General features: G+C 38.9%; 1 protein-coding gene across 2 annotated transcripts in view; it reads left to right on the top strand.

The window, feature by feature from the left end:
* The window catches only part of tyw1 (tRNA-yW synthesizing protein 1 homolog (S. cerevisiae)), a 52,346-nt gene that overhangs the window by 23,820 nt on the left and 12,808 nt on the right, over window positions 1-15,718 (top strand). For both annotated transcript variants that reach the window (XM_029517241.1, XM_029517242.1), the window contains 3 exons: window positions 1,206-1,383; window positions 3,018-3,153; window positions 5,965-6,075. In XM_029517241.1, coding sequence (XP_029373101.1) covers window positions 1,206-1,383; window positions 3,018-3,153; window positions 5,965-6,075 — 425 coding nt within the window. The remainder of the gene's footprint in view (window positions 1-1,205; window positions 1,384-3,017; window positions 3,154-5,964; window positions 6,076-15,718) is intronic.

The following is a 15,718-nucleotide window of genomic DNA, read 5'->3' as shown; positions in this document are numbered from 1 at the left end:
AAAGACATTGTGATATTTTAACTGTCTGACTATTCAGTCCTTTCATGCATTCTGTAATTGTGAATGACACTTCCATAAGGGTTTTTTCAAATTATATAGTGAGACATTATCTAAAATCCATAGGATGGCGGCTTCCTAATGCTCTGGCGTCGGACAAAAGACTGTACAGGTCAAGTCTAGAGGAAGTAGAAAATAGTTATGTGGCATCTAAATCCATAATCATGACATTACAGGCTGAAATGAAGTCCCATGTCCTTGCTGTTGATTTTATGAGTGATCGACTTGATTCCACTTTGAGCCTGGAGTGAATGAACGAATGTACAATCTAATGGAATCTAACACTACTAAACTAAGATACGTACATTTAATTTTATTTCTGACTCTTGGGTTTTAACACAAGTAGACACACGCAAACATTAATTAACTTCAGTTGGCTTTTATGAACAGAGTTAAGTTGAGGTTTTCCTAGGGGACAACTTATGTTTTAATGTCTTTGCTTCTTTTGTGAGATCTAATTTGTCCGGAGAATGTTGTAAACTTATCAATAATTAATTGACAGGTTTATAAAGAATATAAAGGCAACAGTCCAAAGTGTGATTTAATTAAGATACACTGTGTGTATTCTTAGATCAAATGGTATCCACTGTGGTTCTAATAATAACATCAAACCCCTATTTATTCAGCTGTTATGACAGAGAAGCTGCTGTCACTTTATTTACTCATCTGAAATATTATTAAGTCAATTAAACTTTCTAACATTCGTCCCTTCCATATTTTGTCCTTTTATTTCCCTTTACCAATTGAACTTGTGCTGGGTTTTGTGCTGAGTTACCCAGACCACCTTGTGGAAAATGGGAGGTAAAGACAGATGAACAGAGCTCTGCATCAAATTCCCAAAAGTGAAAACTCAGTATACCATCTCTTCACTTTACTGCCATCATTATTTTTCACGAGTGACGATTGTCTCTTTTTTTCCCCATTCTCGTGTCATTAATTAGTTTGTGCTTGCATTACTTTGCATAATGTTTTTTTTATTTTTATTTTATTTTATTTTTTTTTACTTTACATAGAATGTTCTTTGACTAATGTCTCTGAATGTGAGGGCCCAAATGTTTACTACTGGGAGTGCCGGGAATAAATCCAAGAAAAAATTGAGTTAAAAAATATCCTTTGACCAGCCACTGATCCCTTCCCCTCTCCTTCAGGTGTTCCTGGAGTGAGGCCCGAGCGGTATGAGGAAGGATTAGCAGTCAAGCACTGTGCCCTCTCCCTGGTAGGCGAGCCAATCATGTACCCAGAAATCAACACCTTCATTCGTCTCCTCCACTCCCACCAGATTTCCAGTTTCCTGGTCACAAATGCACAGTTCCCACAGGAAATCAGGTAGTAAAAAACCGACACACATATGTTGCATTTGTAAACACTATAGTTTCTTTCTTACTCTTAAAATGTACAACCCAGCCAATGAATTAGTACTGTTGTAGTGTGTTTTTTCTTCCCTGTCTTTTCAAGCATTTCTCGTGTTGGGGTGTGAAAATGAAAGTAGGGAGCATGAGTATGTCTTAGCAGTTACACTGTTGCCTGTTAAGAAGTATTAAAGGTTCAGTCCCCACCAGTAAGTGCTTCGTGAACAGTAATGGTGAGTTTGTCTGCTTTGACAACGCTAACAGTTGGCGTGTCAAAAACTTGGCAAATCAAACCAAAACTGTTTACATAAAACACTATAGATAAATTACATATTTGACAATGACACCAAGATGACCTCACTGTAGCATTCTGTTGGAGTAGCAATTTGAAAATTTCCAAGTCATCGTTGTCAGGAATGAATCTAAAATGCAAGAATTCTCTGATTCTAACTGTTAAATGGCCTAGGAGCTCATTGGTGATTCACAGCCAAACTGTGCAGGGAGTTGCAGCCAGTAGATCTGACCTACAGAGATAACCTATGTTTGAGTAATGCATTAATTTTTATTATTGTGATCCAAGTGTTCTCTGTGCTGTGTATTACTCTTTACTAGTTTATTGTGTAAACTACAGTAACTTATTTAGCCTAAAAACCTAACTGCCATATAGCCCTGCAAATTATCACTATTTTTGAATTGTTTGTGCAGAAGTTGTAGTAAAACAGCTGTCAGTTTCTCATCATGTTAGCCTGAAGATGACACACTTTGCTCAACCTGTTTGATGTGAACCATAAATTTTCATGCCCAGATGTTTCGCCTAGTGTTCGTCACTCACTGTGCTCTTTAACCCTCACATTTATGATGACAAAGTGACAAATTTGACTTATTGGCTAACTAGCCTGTCACAGTCTGATTTATATGCCCCTCGTATGGATAGATGGCCAGGACAGCTGCCATCACTCATGCTCTTTTTTTTTTCCGTCTGCCAAAGCCACCTGGTTAGCAATGAGCTGTTTCAGTTGATAGAATCTCTTTTTTAGCACTGCTTCGAAAAGCAGTGCTAAAACTTTTTTTTTTAAACTAATTTCCTGACTTTGTGTCATTTAGCTAATGGACTACATTTGTATTTTTACATAATAGCCTCTGTTTTATTTTTGTCTCCCATCTAAACACTCATTAAAGTATAGTGCTCCCCTAGTTCAGTCATGCAAATCTTTATTGTGCTGTTTACTGCTCTGCTCAACCCTCTTGCTTGTGTTAGAGTCGCAGCTACATGCCAATAAGTTGATGCCTATACTTATTTATTAAAGATAGTTAGGCTTCTTGTTGCCTTCCTTCCATCTGTCTCTACACTGAGTTTGAGCTTTTATCAGACTTAGAATCACATGTACAGTATGTTATTAAAGAATCTGCATGGCTAATCTATTTTCACAGGAAATGTTTTTTTTATTTGATGCTGAACAGCTGCTTCTGATAAAAATGTGAACCTTTGAGATCGAAGGACGCTGAGATGTCTGAAACATTGAGTGACACTTTTTTTTTCCCCCTCCTCCTCACACTAACAGCTCATTCTTATCCTCATTCCCGCTCGTTTATATTTTCTGTAATTTCCAGGAACCTGGTGCCAGTCACCCAGCTTTATGTAAGTGTGGATGCAAGCACCAAAGACAGTCTGAAGAAGATTGATCGGCCACTTTTCAAGGACTTCTGGCCACGCTTCCTGGACAGCCTTAAGGCCCTAGGAGAAAAGGTAAGCTGCCCCCTGAACATGCTTCCTTGAGGCTAAGCGGGTTCTGTGAATAAAACTTTGTGGCCTGTCGTTTTGATAAAAGTACTCGTGCAGTATACAAAGGAAAAATTGTTGAAAGTTGTTCAGAGTTGTACTATGTTGAAATATATTGTTCATACACTGTTCAGGTTTTTTTTTTTGTTTGTTTGTTTGTTTGTGGAAAATCTCAGGCCCCATCCAGCCCCCAGGGCTTTCACAACTCAGACTAAATATTATACCCATGCAGCATTTATTTCATTCTGTGCTTGTGTACCTGGGCTGTGAAAATTTACGAAACATGGGCTAAACAGGACTTGATGCTGATCAACATTTTATGTTGTGGATTTCATTGTGAAAGCTGCTGGTGATGAACATTGGCAGTTTTTCCTCTGTCTTAACAAAAATGTCATGAAGATTGTGTCAGATTTACAGTACAGTACAGCATGCAATTAAAGTAACATCAGCATTGCTGGAAATGGGAATTCTGAGATTGATTTTGTGCCCATAGAGGTTAATGTATTGTGCTCTGCTGGTTTAAATTAGTTTGTTGTGACCTCAAGTTTAATCAAGTCATGATAATTATCTCCCCTTAGCAATTTTTCATCACCAGTACACAAATAACACTGAATGATGATACCGGAAATATTTAAAAGTCAATTTTATTGTCATGAAAATCTTGGTCTGCGTCATTTCTTGCATTCATTTTGTAGCCTTGTATCTTCTTTTTATCATGTCACTGTCTGAATTATCTTAAAAAGTAGACAACCCCACAATAAAGAGAATGCTGGTCCAGTAATCTAAATCTAATGCATGCCATTTTCTTTACTTCAAACCGAGGGAAGAGCATATGCTGCTAGTTTTGACACCAACATTTGACTTCAAGTGAGGAGCATGCTGTTTATCTTGTGAAATAACAACAGCGTGTGCATAACCTGTATGTTTCTTGTATCTTTACATTTTGTGGTTTTTCTCCACTCAATGGCTCCATGTTTGTCAGAGAAAATGCTCTGTCCTAGTGCTGGGCACTGCTTATCTTAATCCATGGTTGTTGATAGGCAGATGAAATATGCCATACCACCATAGTCTTGTACAAAGCGCTTACAAGTTGTGACAACTACTGTTATTTGACTTTGTTGAATACTATTGATGATATTAATGATTGATGATAAGCATCTTAATAGAAAAGAAAATTGTATTCCTATCTACCTTTATTCAGTTCTGTCTCGTGTCAAACAGGATGCCTTATCTCCAACTTGCTAGCAAATTGTTGCATGCACCCAGGTCTTACCCGCTGTGCCAACTCAGAGGAGCTGTAGCCTTCATATTCTTTTTAGCACTGTTCTCTGGGCTCACCAAATTCCTATGCTTTATTATAGTGACAGATATTGGCTTTTAATGGATTTTGGAAACTTCTAACATTTTGATTTCATCAGAGTTGATAATGCCACAACTGTGACCATCAGAATCAACACATTCAAAGTTGACCATGTCTATGAAGTTCTATGAATGAGCTGCATCTACAGATATCACTGCGGGAGTTTAAAAAGTGAATTCTATAATCTTCCAAGCCTTCTCATAGTTTGAGTCGAAAAAACAACAATTTCCACAGCCTGTATCTAGCCGCTACTCTGCTAGTGTAAATCAATTCTTTATGTGTGTGTGTTTCCTAATGAGAGAAAGTGAGGACAAGACTGGTGCTTAGGTAACCTGCCAGACGACCTTGAGAAAGATGTGGGCTGTGGAATCCCTCAGAGGGAGCCTCTGCTGCAATTAACTGCAATGGACCAGCTTCCTCTTGTTTAAAGCTTTAGCAAACAATGGACAAATTCATTACCGCTCAGCTTGAGGTATTGGTGACTGTCCAGCTCACGTCCAATCACTGGTGTGTCATTGCTCTCAAATTGCATCTAGATCTCCATTTCCACCACACACCAACAAGCAAATACAACTGAAGTAATGGCAGAGGTGGGTAAAACAATATGGACATCTTAGAACTGAGTTAATCAGTGGCTTTAGAAAGAACACAAACTGCTGTGAAATGAAAAGACTCTATGGTAGCTCTGTGGTGGTAAAGGATTAATAGTAAAGGATCCAGTCTGCACAACATTAAATCCTGAACTCTTTGATTTAGCCACTTCCATCTTCTACCTTCTCTGTACAATAACATAATGATAACTGTATACTCTTATCATTACATAGATAATGTGACACGTCAGATTCATTTTGTAAAACTAAATTAAATTTGTGTCTTACCAGCAGATTATTTTTCTAATAAACCACCTTAATACAGGGTTAGGGTTAACAACTGAAGAGCTTTATCACATTCTCTCCCCTTTCTTTAGCCCTCTTCAACCCCTTTCTCTCACTTATTTCTCCAAAGTGGGGGCCTACTATCTGTCTCTCATAGCAATTAACTGCACTCATAGCAATTAACTGAGAGTACCAAACAGAATAAAAAAGATTTGCCAGGCTGCATTGAAAAGTTCTATTTCTTGTTTTATATATTTCATAATTCTGAAACATCAGTAAAAGTCTTCCCTGACTGAAATTATTATACTGTGCAGCACACACCCATGTAAGATAGATGGAACAGATTTCCATACAAAACTACAATATGAGCTATAAGCAGATGAAGATGAAGCTAGAAATTTACATTTTTCTGAAATTCTATAACATGGATTTAAAAAAAAAAAGTGCCTGAGAATTTGCTTTGCAGTATCAGGCTGTTCAGTTAGGTTTTAATGTAACCACAAGTGTGTCTTTTTAAACCCCTTCTCCTGTCTGTCCATCCAGAGACAGAGGACTGTGTACAGACTGACGCTGGTGAAGGCCTGGAATGTGGAGGAGATGCAAGCCTACTCTGAGCTCATTGCAATGGGCCAGCCAGACTTCATTGAGGTCAAGGTAGGTTTTAGCAGGATCACTTCATAATCTTTTGTTTTCCTCTTCCATTTTCATGTCATTACCACAGTGTAATAATTTCCATAATCTGACAGCCAGATTTCTTTTTAATATAAATAATACTTTGGTCAGTCTCTCTCTTTATCCTGTGATTTATCTGTACTGAGCTTTAAGTTATGCCTGGACTAAACCCTCCTAAAATCAAAGCCTGTCACATTTTCTCCTCATTAATGAGTTTTGGGAGAGAAAAAAAAAAAAAAAGAAAAACCCACATACTTAACTTAAAGACCCCCTAACCCAAAAATTTTAAATGTATAAAAATGCTCTGCTATGACTATTTTTTTTGATTGAAATTGCTTTCCCACAAAAAAATGTTTAAAACAGCTCTCAAAGAGGCTAAAAACACGTCCACTATTTCTTTCTCATTGAAAAATCCAGGTTTTATTCATATTCATGAGTATGCAAATGCATCAGACTTGAGCCCTCCCACCGCCGCTGCCTGATCTGTGTTGCTCGGTAACAGCGGTGCGTTGCGTCAGCTCTCAACCGCTGTCGCAATCCTAGGAAAAACGCTCGGGAAAGCATCATGCTTCAAGATGAGAATCGTGGCGAAACCCATCCGTTTTTTCACCTGGCTCAAGAAGCAGCTGTCCTCAAAATGCTTGCTGCAGACCCGTGTTTTAGCTAGAATCTTTTCGGGGACATTATCATTCCAAATAAATTGCCCCCGCGTGGTATGATCCTTTGGTAAAAGATGAAGGCTGGTATCACGATTAGCCTCTCCACACCCAAACACAGAGCAAGTGTTCGCCATTGCTGTTTGTTTTACGTTGCTCCCGCATTCCAGTCTTTGCATATATTATGTAAATGAACTGGGAAAGAAAATCCACGGGATTGGTGGCTAGGATTTGTGACGTATGAAATCCAACTGAGGAGAGAAAAACTGAATCAAATTTTTTCAGAAATTGGTTTTGAAACTGCATTTTCACATCTAAAATGCTCAGTTATGGCGCACACTAGAGACTTTGCAGCTGAAATGTCTTGTAGCATAACCCAAACACTACACAGACATGTTAATAATTTGAAAAACTAAATTTTTGGGCAAGGGGGTCTTTAATACATTATATAAGGGAAGTAATTTCTTGGAGATATTGTCTTTTGGTTATTCTATGTTTAAATATTTCATATGAAATCATCAGCATCTTCCTGGCTTGTCTTCTGGGCAGGCATAGAGTTTATACATCCAGGGACCAGCCTGATATTTAAGCTTCTTTGTCCTCAAAGTACGGTCTGTAACTTTTAATTAAAGTATAAAAGCTAAAAGAAATCATATCTTTTGAGTGATTTTGAGTGTACTTGGCTTAATTTTCGGTGCCTCTGCCCAGACATGAGGAAATTCCATATTTCATATGCTGTGCTGCCTTGTGGGTTTTATGTCACCCCAATCTGTGTCCGTATGTCACTTGAGAAGTAGAATAATTCAGTGGAGCGATGGGCTCTGCACCATGTTGGCCTTATCCCGGTCGTTTGGTGGCAAGGTTATTAATAGTGTGGGGAGGAAGCAGCAGTCAGAGCTATGGTTGTCATGGTAACAAATTCACCTTTGACTGTTCATTATTTTGTCCATCTAATCTAATGTAAAGGTATGATTGCTGTGGTAATGGACGCAGAAGTAGATATAGTAGTAACAGTTACTAACAGCTCTCTCTGTCAGTGGTAAAACAATCTTTTTCTGAGCAGACATGGCTGCAATGAAAAGTTTGAGGTTTTACCTACTAGATGAGCAAAAGGAAAAAAAAAATCTGAGACGAGTTTCTTCTGTATCTGCAGCTCATTTTCCAGTTCATGTGTTGCATGTAATAGATTTTATAAAATCACACACATCTAATTTAGGCACCGGTGTTGTGTTGCAGTTTCATATTGAATATAATGAACCGTGCTGATTTCTCTGTCTGGTGTGACTGCTGCATTATAATTTCATTGTTTCAATCTCATCCATGTCAACCACTCTCATCACGTTGTATGATGATTTATCTGTTTGTGACGGGTTGAACATTGTTTTTCACTTTTGTTGTGCTTGTCTAAAAGCACTGAAGATGTTACAGGGCTCAGCAGTGCATCCCCTTCCTTTCTACAATAGTTGCTGACTGTTGACATAGTGACTTTGAAAAATGAAATTACCTTGGAGCCCTTTTTGAGGGTGCTGTTTTTATTATTACATATCAAGTATTTTTAGAGTATCCCCTCTACATTCCTCTGTGCCTGCGCAAGTTGTGGACACAGGAGTCATGTTTTCAGGTTGTTTGTTCATCCAGTTCTTCATACATATAACACTTAGGGGATGATCTAATTTAATGGCCAAAGGTGAAAACCTCTCGTACTGTGTTTTTGTTTTTTGTGTTTAGTTTTTTTGTTTATTGTACCAAATAAACATTTTCCCTAGCATGTGGACAATGTTGTTAATACCCTGTTCGCACCACAACAATGTGCACAATGCTATAACACATTTTACCTTCATTCAAAAAAGTTTGTCCTAGCAATTTGTGGAATGCAATATTCCAACTCTATACCAACTTCAACATACTTCAACGATTTCACTGTTTCCCTTTAAACAAATGCCTCATCCTAAATGTCTTACTGTAAAGGCAAAAAGATTAAGTGAGGGTCTTCCCACAGGAAAAGTAAGCATACACGAAAAAAATACTACACATGGGAATCCCAACCTGTGTTCTCTCATTCATAATCTAGAGCATACGTGGCTCCTGCACTACCTGGCAACAGAGCCCCACTACTGGTCAGTCCCCTCTGGGATTTCCTCGCTTTCGGCAATTACTACTTTTACTACCATTTAACCTTCATTTATCCAGGCTATGTTCACTGAGTATGGTATTCCTCAGTAGCTTCAGTTGCACAGAATCTGGGAGCTGCCTAATACAAGCAGCGCTGTATCTGTTGTGTGGCAGCAGCAAATGGGAGCATCTTGGGGGTCATGTGCTTTAGACAAGGACACTGTGAGAGTGGGTAATGAGGGAGAGCATGAAATGATGCCTTAGTGAGACTGATATTTTATATATATATATATACATTGATTATTTTAGGAGAGCACTATTTGACACAAAATTTAAATTAATTTAAATATGGTGATTGTGAAGTGCTTGCGTCAGTTTTTTCCCAAAACCTGACCTGATAGTAGCATGAGATTACCTTTTGAAGTAAACAAGAAATCTCTATGGAGGAAAGTTAGATATGTTTGCATTGTCGTTAAATAGTCTTACCACAAGAGAGCACAGACAAGTTGAGTTTTAACTATTAAATGTCTTGTCCGTACAAATCCCAACAACCAGATTTAAAGCATATTCATCAAAAATACTTGGTCATGTGAATGTGTAAGCAAGGGGATTTGAGTATCAGACTGTTTTTATTGCAACCAATGTCAAAAAGATTCTATGCTATGAGACGCTATGCTTCACACTGTGCCTTGCTCAACCCTATGCCTCCCTTTTTTTGAAGGATCATATATTGCAGATAGCTTGTTGTTCTAGATAAAATATCAAAGGACTTGCTGGGCAGGACTGTGGATAATTTAACAAAAACAAATGTGCCTATTTTGCTTTTGCTATTTTGCTCATCTTTAAGGACGAAGAATAAGATAATGTTTATCGACACCGGTGGCATCTTTGTACTGTTTTTTTCTCTTCTCTGCATCACAGAGCTGATGGTGCAGAAGCACCAGTAAACAATTGGCTAATTGTGTTGAAACTGTGTAGATACATAGAAGACTTGTTCTATATGTAAAGTGCCTTGATGTAACTTTGTTATGATTTGGCACTATACAAATAAATAAATCTGAAGTAGAGGCAAAGATGTCTTAGCTGTTAGCAAACCATTTATCTAGCTGCTCAGACGTAATAACAGGTAATCAGTTAGCTGACACTGTGGCACCATAAACGAAAAGCCAGACCAGTGAAGGTAAAACACGCTCACCTGGAACCTGAAGCTAGTTATACCCACAGTTCTCTGACACAAAACAAGATTATAATTATGTACATAAGCACAGTGTGTATGAAAATGAAAATGCTGGGGTAATGGAATCGTAAAGCTATTTTTATGTTGAAATACCTAAAGCTTGCTTGAAAAGCCAATAAAAGTCTTTAGACATTTAATGATATGTGTTGTTATTATTAACAAGGAATGATAAACATGTTAATATTACATTATTTTAGTGTTGATGTCATTGTATTATATTTACACTCCAAATCATTGCTTTGTTTGCTTCTCCTACTTTCACTGTACATATGCAGTGCAATTATTGCAGCTATATGTCCCAGTGAGTTGCTCACTCATGCAGTCAGTTAAAGGGGGAGAGACAGGGTGATATGCAGATGATGGACCTGTGGAGAGAAAGACTGATCCTGTATTAAAGGCCAGCACTCTTGACTGTCTTGTAGGGACAGCTGCTCCCCACCATGAATTCACCCACTATTAATCATGACGGAACAATGGCCATTTGGGAAGCGCCAACACTTGGCCAGCTAATCAAAGTGTAACTTCATCACTCAGCCAGCAGCAAACGTTTGCCATTCAGTTGTAGTGAAGGCAAAACATTTTAGAAAAACAAGCATTTGCTTTAATTGATTGCCGTTTTAGCATGTACTTACTAAAACCAAGCACCCTTAGTAATTGCCAATCACTGTGTATAAGTAATTAAGTTTCACAAACAGACTAGCTTTATAACAGAAGTTTGGCCTGCAGGCACAAAAACAAACCAATTCATTGTTGTGCAAAAACTGAGTGACACAACATACTAACATTTGTGTAACTTTTATTACAAAAACAATATAAAAAAATTCACTGTGAGGCGGGCCCAAACAAAACTTTTCGAAGGACCAATGGGCAGCAAGAGTGTGCGTTTGTTTATTTTTGGTTGGGTGCGTTTGAGCAAGCGAAGGTGTTTTTCACTTTCCTTTTAATGAAGTGTTTCTGGCAGACTTGCTGGCCTAGCATTATGCTCTCTTTTTTAACTAGATCAGTGTTATTAATAATCCCCCACACTTCAATGCTTCTTATGTTTCCAGCGATGCAACATGTTCATCTGGTATGTGTGTTTTTACTTTTCATCAATTGTTGAGCCTCTGAAATAGCTTTACTTCCTGGCATGACTCAAAAATGGAATTTCAGTTGTTTCAAAGAGAAAGATGTAAATGCCTTTGCAAACCTGCACAGGGATGGTATGCTTCCACCCTGGGGAAGCATGAATAAATCCTTTGGTTATGGTGCAGTGCGCTCCAATTTTTATGGTCTCCCACAAACACTGGTAGCTGAACATTTTATCCTGGTGTGATGTTGGGCAAAGAAGACCTGATAATGTAGTTATCAATGTCAATTAAGATATATATCAGCATGTCAACTGTTTTATCTTTTATGTCTTAATTTCATGTCGCTGTTCCATTCCTGACTGTTGTGTGTCGGAGCCACGGTCAACTCATATCTGCTAACTTTCTTCTGTTGTTTTCTCTCTGTCTTTTTGTGTTAAAATCTGATCTTTCACTGAAATTGTGGGGTAAAAAGTTTTCATTCTGTCTTCTTTCCAGAAATGAATCAAATTTGCTGTGACTATTAAAAGATCCTAATCTCTAACTGCTCCACATGAAGCTAGTTTGTCCTCCTTAAATCTTGCATGGTATTGCTACTTAAGTAATCAACAGCTTGCATCAAGCAGGCCTCAGCTTCATGGTGGAGTTTTTTTTAAAGGGTAAAAAAACACATGGCTGAATCCAAGTTGTCCCCGGAGACTTTGTTGGCATTTCGTGAGATATTTTTCATGCGGGAGTGTGTATTGATTCACCACTACATGGCATTTCATTATATCGGAGAGAGTGCCATACTAACAAGGCTGCTGGGTGAACTGGACTGGACAGGTAATCAGATAGACCCATCAAAGATGCCTGTGCGTCACACAGGGACTGAGATGTAGTTACTCCACACTCAGTTTCCTTCGTTCAGGTGTGGCTGTTTTTTCTTACCTATTTTTCACAAGGAAAGACGCAAAGTAACAAAAACCCCACAATTTATTTATTTATATGTCATTTGTTTTTTCATATATTATTTTAATAGGACAAGTACAGAAACAGGAAATGAGACAAAAAGAAGGGGATAGAAATTGTTTTCACTAAAAAGTGAAGCCAGTGTAGAAGGGGTCTAAGCATGCACTGTCTAATGCCCACACACCGTGGACCACACTGGTTGCAAAAAGAACTGTTGTACAGAAACGGCCCCAATTCTCACTAATTTCATTACGTCAGTAAAATGGCTTTATGTTCTCACATGCCGCTTTCAAGGCACCATCCCTTCTTTTTTTTTTTTTTTTTTGTTTAATACATTTTTATGTAATTTAGCACCACTTCAAGGACGCAATGCAGAACAAAATGACTTTGCATTTTGTCCGCATAAAAACATCATTTGAGCAGCAGATAAAATAAAAAGCAATAAATAAATATAAAAAAGCAACAAATATGAAAATTCTGATTTAAAATGTATGTATTGCACTAAAACTAGACTGTTTGTACACTATAAAATAGCAGCAGTTTCTGTGCTGTTCAGCAGTCTGATGGCAGTTGGAAAGAAGCTTCCACAAAACTGCACAGACCTGCACCTCATGCTACAGTACCACCTGCCTGAGGGTAGGAGGGAGGACAGGCTGTGGCTGGGGTGGTAGGGGTCTCTGATGATATTTTTTGCCCTTGACAGACAGCGTTGTTGGGCCGCGTTCTCAATAGGTGGCAGTGTGACCCCAATGGTCTTCTCAGCTGGCCTCACCACTCTTCTTGTGGGCCTTTTTGTCTGCAGTACTGCTGTTCTCTTGCCAGAGAGAGAGGCTGCTTGTTAGCACACTCTCAATGCTGCCTCTGTAGAAGGTGCTGAGAACATCTGAGCTGAGACGTTCTCAGTGCGGACGTTCTTTCCAGCCTCCTCAAAAAATGCAGACGTTGGTGAGCTTTCTTGACTAGGGAGGAGGTGCGCAGGGACCAGGTCAAACTGTCACATGACCCCCAAGAATTTTATGTGAGGCACCATCTCCGCTGCAGTGTTGTAAATGTAGACTGGTGTGAGCGTGGGCCATTTCTAGTTGTTTAAGCAGGTGACTGATTGTTTTTAGGCAGCGGTGTGACGGCTGTAGTTTTGTAGCAGGATGGCACAGCAGATTGAAACAAGGAGGTGTTGAATATTTCCGCGAAGATGTGTTGCTGTTGAGTTGCTCTGCACATTCCTTTAATGCACGACCTGGTATATTATGAGGACCTGCAGCCTTCCGTGTGTTAATTTTTCGGAGTCTTGGGGACATTAGTTGGTTCAAAGCACAGCATATGCTCATCATGACGTGGGGTGACCTTTTCTGTGAATGTGTTATTAAATGTGTCAAACCAGCCAAAGTGCTTGTTTAGGTCATTCGGGACAGGAGAGGGGGTTTATAATTTGTGACTGATTGAATTCTGATCGAAACGGTCTCCTGGTGTCTCTGTGATTCTGGAAATGATCCTGAATGTTTTGACCATGGGCTCTCTTTGCCAATTTAATAGCTCTGCTCAGATTGGCACGTGCAGTTCTGAGGGAAGCTGCAGAACTTTAAGCAGAGCTCGAGCCTCAGCAGTCAACCAGGGTTCCTCATTTGCCCTAGCAGTGATATTTTTTGTGACACAGAGATATAGCTGGTTGGGTTGGCACATTTACTCAACCACACTCCAAATTACAGCAAGTTTGCAAATGTTAAACAGACAGAAGTTGACAGTTACATGGACTTTGGCAGCGGCATTAGCTAACCTACACGACCAGTCAAAAGTTTGGACACACTTTCCTATTAATTTGAATGAGAATGGTGGCGCAACTGAATCCGTGCTTATACAAGGAAAGTGATTGCTTTAACTCACACAATAGCCCAACTGCACGGTACATGCAGGCCGTAAAACCTAAAAAGATTGAACCCTACTGAGCAGAAGAAGCCCAGTAGCTGCTGAGCTTTGGCGAGCCATCAACCTCAGTATACAAACATGATCCAAGCATGAACACCAAGTCTGTCAATCAACTTTAATTTTAACTTTACTTTTATTTTCTTTAATGATTTAGTCCCTGCGATAGCATCACAACCAAGATACAGTCATGAAACTTAACAGTTTAAAGATGGGCAACTGTAGTAAATAGTCATTTAAATAATGTAGTAATAATGTACTAATCATGACTTTCTCCTTGGAGTAGTTTATAGATGAACTGATTGATGTTTGCCTCTTGAACTGTAAACTCAGTTTAATTGCTATTCTTTTGTGTAACTTCAGCAATTTGGGAGATATTACAGTTAGAATTTTATGAACACAACAGTTGCATCTCTTTATGCAGTAGTGGGGCAAAAACATTTCTGAAAAATAATTAGTAAAGTGGGTAATAAATAAAAGAAAAAGGGAACAATTTTTTGGTTATGACTGTAGAGAGCCCATTCTAACACTTCCAGAGGTGTTTAATTTGGTTGCTTTAGTGGCTGTCAAGGTTTCCGCCTGATTCACATTATTTTCACACTTATCAATTCAGTAAGAGTTACTGCTCTGTGTAGATGCAAGTTCAGCCTGGAAGAAAACTTTTTATCAGATTTGAACTGTTTAGTGGGAACATGGAGATAATCGTTCAGAATAACCTCTTAGCTCTAATGGGACAAGTGGACTCAAAACCATGTAAGCTAAATGTTTTACATTTATATGAGAGCAACTGTACTTTTTCGCTTCATCTAGTCCAGTTCGTGATCCCATTTTTATCTGTGTGTGTTGTATGAGTGTTGTTCATGCGTTTCAGCATTTTGTCGTGTCGATCTGTAACAATGATATATTACATGGCTGTGCACGTGTCCAGCATCGCCAGCAGCAGGACCTTTTTTATTGGCCTGTTAATTATTAGTCCATCATCTTATGTGGAGTAGCACATCCTGCCTGCACAATTTACCATCCGCTTTGCAATTGTCTAGTGTGTGATTTATCATCTCGGTCTGGCATCAATACCATTTACCTGCCAGTAGTTTCTCACTTTCACTGAAAGGAAATAGATTAGTGAAAGAGAGGGGATGGGAGGGAGACGGCTTTTGGAAAGGGCGTAAATGTGACATAAATTTGTTTAGACACACACAGCTGTAGGCACAGTTCATGCGCGGGGGGACTGAAGGATCAGCATTTATGATTTCCATTAATGACAAAAGACATAGATTATCCAAGAAGAGTTCATGGGTTGATGGGTCCGCATAACTTCTCCTTCTTCCATGCTCTCATACCTTCCTCAGTGATACAGTGCATTAATTCCCTCTGTATCTGTAAGATCTTTTACCATCTCCCCCTACTGCTTCTCCACCTCGCTTTTCCCTTTCCTGATGATTTATACTAAGTCCTGGGTACATGATCCTTTATTCAGTGGGTCTCCAGGCAAGGCTGATAATACAAAGGCCCTTCATAAATTCTGTGCAGCATCACCGCCCTGCCTTAGCCCTAGCCACTACTTCTCAATCTCTTTCCCTCCCAAAACTTAACCCTGAAAGAGGAAAAAGTTGTGTTGGATTTATGTGTGAGGTGAATCGGCAAGTAGCCCTTCAAGATGTATGTGGCCAAATTAATGAAGA

The sequence above is a fragment of the Echeneis naucrates genome, chromosome 13 (genome assembly GCF_900963305.1).
Source record: "Echeneis naucrates chromosome 13, fEcheNa1.1, whole genome shotgun sequence".
NCBI classification, from domain to species: Eukaryota; Metazoa; Chordata; class Actinopteri; order Carangiformes; family Echeneidae; genus Echeneis; species Echeneis naucrates.
Note: the sequence above shows the minus strand (reverse complement) of the source record. Positions and strands in the feature narration are given on the sequence as shown.